At 37.0% G+C, this 3693-nt stretch overlaps 1 protein-coding gene across 1 annotated transcript; it reads left to right on the top strand.

The window, feature by feature from the left end:
* Window positions 1-2101: 2101 nt before the first annotated feature.
* Window positions 2102-3302, top strand: LOC145819328 (uncharacterized). The gene is made up of 2 exons (XM_082913309.1): window positions 2102-2733; window positions 3031-3302. Exons 1-2 carry the CDS (start codon window positions 2102-2104, stop codon window positions 3191-3193), a joined length of 795 nt encoding a protein of 264 aa, XP_082769435.1. The 3' UTR covers window positions 3194-3302.
* Window positions 3303-3693: the final 391 nt, after the last annotated feature.

Below are 3693 nucleotides of genomic sequence, written 5' to 3'. Positions count from 1 at the left end.
AATGAGCGAGACCCATTGGTATGATTGTACGGCAATTGACTCCTATTACTCTTGCCAGCTTTTGACCGTTTCTAAAAATAAGTCAAGCAGATAAACAATTTTTTTGTCAATATTAAGGCATATCACATTTTCACATAGATGTATCTACTCTATCTAGTCTATTATTTTACCTGGTGAGATGCATCTTGCCATGCCACATCGATCAAATGCTTCCAATTATCTAAACTCACCCCTACGGGCGGATGACCATATATCTCATCACGTGGAAGTCCTTCTAACAATTCGAACTCTTGCTTCAAGGTGTACCTCCAATCTTTGTACAACCCATAGGCCTTCTTATTCACAATCTCCTGTGCTTGTAAGTCATTGTGGAAATCGTCTCCAATTTGAAACTTGTCCTACATGCAAAACAAATTGAAATAGTAATCATTACATATTAGTCTTTCTTATTACTCACATAATACAATTACATATTGTGGACAAGTAATATTAGTTACAAGAACTCCTTGGATGACGGCAGCTTTAGTAGTCTCATCAAGATCCAGCCATGACTTCACATCTTTCAAAGGGCACAAGGTTCTAATTTGAATTCCTAACTCGTTAGTTGCTGGAGTGGCATACTTGCCAGTCATTGCATTCAACCCACGATCGATGTGAACATAACATTTTTCCCCTTTGTTGGCTCTAATTATTTTTTGTATGCCCTTGCCAAGTGTCGGTCCACGTACACGTAGGGGCTTCGAAGTCCCTGTTAACAACATAACATCATGAAAATTGCCTAAAATTTGGCTACAAAAAAACAATGGCAATGGCATGTGGTAATTGACAAATTTTATACACTTTATTCTTACCTACGCCACTCGGCTGCGTTTCGGATGGGGCTTGTGTCTCATCAGAATCATCCATTGGTTGGCTAGTGACATGATGAGATGGTCCCACATTTGATCGGACGGGTACAACAGGAGACGGAGCAACGGGTGATCCTAAAGGAATAGCAGCTGGCGAGTCTGTTTCTGGCTGCGTGAGTGTCTTCTTCCGAAGCCGACCAGTCTTTAAGCCAGGAACCATTTTCCAATCTGCAATAACATAAGTAACACTATATACATGAACTAGACAAAAATAAGTCCGCTTGATTATTGCAGACAAAAATAATACATGAACTACACAATAACATAAGTAACACCATTTTACATTTTCCAATATGCCATCATATGCCTGATTTAGTTAGTTTGGACAAAAAATAATTTTGAAGGCATGACCTAACTCAACTAATTTAGAAACTGAGAAGTTCATTAAAAGCACCCCCAAATTCATACAGATACAACGATGAGCTAGAGCTCAGGCAAAGTTCTATAAAAACCTGCACTTCTCAACATATCTAAAGCATATGATTCATGAAAATCTAGTATTCACAACTGCAGAGGAAAGATCAAAGTACAATTCAAGTAACTAAACTACCTCAACAGATATTCAGCGGCTTTGGCTCCTGTATCTTTTGAATATTAGGTAAGTTTAGAAGCACTTGATGATCATAGTGTAACTGCAAACAAGGCATTTATTAACTACAATTCAAGTGTAACTACAATTCATAGAAGCACTTGATGATCATAGTGTAACTACAATTCATACAATTCATAGAAGCACTTGATGATCATAGTGTAACTACAATTCAAGTGCATGTATTGCTTTATTTGATAACTTCGCCTGGTAAGTGAAGAATAGAACATAAAGGCATTTTCTTTGTATCAACGAAATAAAAGTATATACCACGTGTTGCTAATTTGATAGAACCCTAGATTTGTACGTTTTTCATCAAATTTAATTTGATGTTAACGTTGGAGCACTAGATTATTTGATGAAACAAAAGATTAAAGGTTGGAGACACTCTTAACACCACATTTGGCCTCCTTCCATAACTTTACCCTAAAGAAATTGATTGCTACATGCATATAGCAATAAAGAACTGTTTCGATCAAAAGGCCACTGAGTTGCATCAATAAAGAACTTGGTTCATGCATATAGCAATAAAGAACTGTTTGTAGTTCAAGCACGTGTCCGTTAGTGGTTCATCAGAGGTGCTTCAGCTCTGCACCCAGCTTTGATGACAGTTTCACTATTTTACTGCCCTTTTTGTGCATATTCTCATGCAATTTTGAAGTACTTTGAAGTCAAGAAAAAGGCGTCTTTAGCTAGGAAAGATCTCGCTGCTTTCATTGGATTGGAGAATGGACATCGGGCAAACAAACTTTGTAAGAGATTTCTTAGATCAGAGCAAAATCAGTTGAGACGAGATGACAACGTGAATGGAAACAATCAAACAAACTACAATGGAAACCATGTAGATGAAGTCAATAGTTCTCAATACAGAGAAAATGTAGAAGCTAAGCAACAAGCAGAACCTTCAGTATCAGGCTTTAATGGCAATCTATCTTGTCGAGAAGGTGGTGTGACCGTAAATGATGGAACACTTGCGGAGACACAACAGATTGATGAACGGTCTGGTTCTAAGCTTCATGAAGATAATCCATCTTGCAGAGACGCAGAGATTGTCGATGTGACCAACATACTTGCTGGAGATGGAAAGCAACAGGAAGTTTTACAACAACCGATTACTGATTCAACCCAAAAAGCTGCATGTCCACCGAATGCTGACGCAGAGGAAAGTTCTGAAGAAGAAAATGATAAGACCTCTTCTAATTACTCCAGATCACTCAGAAGAAAAGAAAAAAAGTAGTGAGTTTGTCGTATTTGTAGATGATAGGGGTGTTTATTTTCTGCATGTCTATGCTAAAGTAAATCACTCTATTCTAACCAGCATCCAAACACTAATATGTTCTTAATTGGCAAATTTCTGTTAAATAATTGATCTGCCTTTTTATCAACTTTAATTTGTTGCAAGTATTTGAATGTCCAAAAACTGTATGTCCTCTCCCATCCTCATGTATGCGCTTGGTCTTTTGAATACTCTGATGTTGGATTTGGGTGCTGCTAATTTGATTGATAAGGGATGAACTTTGTTCCAATCTGCAGCACTTACCCGGCAATTCCTCAGTTGAGGCAAAAGAAACTCCCATGGACAGCTGCAGAAGAGGTCATACTAAAGGTACTTTTTATTTTGATTTTGAGTTTGATTTTGAACTTTTTTTCTTCTTTTTATCTTTTTAAGGTTTGTGAGCATTATGTTAGTTGCTGAGCATGAATTGTGAATGGCACTTGATGGAACTCAGTGGCCTTTTGATCGAAACAGTTCTTTATTGCTATATGCATGTAGCAATCAATTTCTTTAGGGTAAAGTTATGGAAGGAGGCCAAATGTGGTGTTAAGAGTGTCTCCAACCTTTAATCTTTTGTTTCATCAAATAATCTAGTGCTCCAACGTTACCATCAAATTAAATTTGATGAAAAACGTACAAATCTCGGGCTCTATCAAATTAGTATTAAATTGATTATATACCATGTGTTGCTTACTGTTGCTTGGCACCAAAGGACACGAGAAACCGTTGCAAAAGCACTTCAAATAGGATATCGTCCTACAAATCAACAGTAGACAAGTGTTTAAATGGATGTAATGGACATATTTTGTGTATTCTATTATGTAATTTGAATGTACTGTTTGAACGAATCTGTTTTATTATGGATTGAACAATCATAACCTGGAGCATTTTATTATGAATCTGTTTGAATGGATCTGGAG

Source organism: Camellia sinensis, chromosome 2, assembly GCF_055761805.1.
Source record: "Camellia sinensis isolate YWXY chromosome 2, ASM5576180v1, whole genome shotgun sequence".
Lineage (NCBI taxonomy): Eukaryota > Viridiplantae > Streptophyta > Magnoliopsida > Ericales > Theaceae > Camellia > Camellia sinensis.
The sequence above is the reverse complement of the archived record's forward strand: the minus strand, read 5'-3'. Positions and strand labels throughout refer to the sequence as shown.

Coding starts and splice junctions, on each gene's coding strand:
- LOC145819328 (XM_082913309.1), top strand. CDS start 2,102: ATGACAGTTTCACTATTTTACTGCCCTTTTTGTGCATATTCTCATGCA. Junction 2,734..3,030: donor AGAAGAAAAGAAAAAAAGTA/GTGAGTTTGTCG, acceptor TCCAATCTGCAG/CACTTACCCGGCAATTCCTC.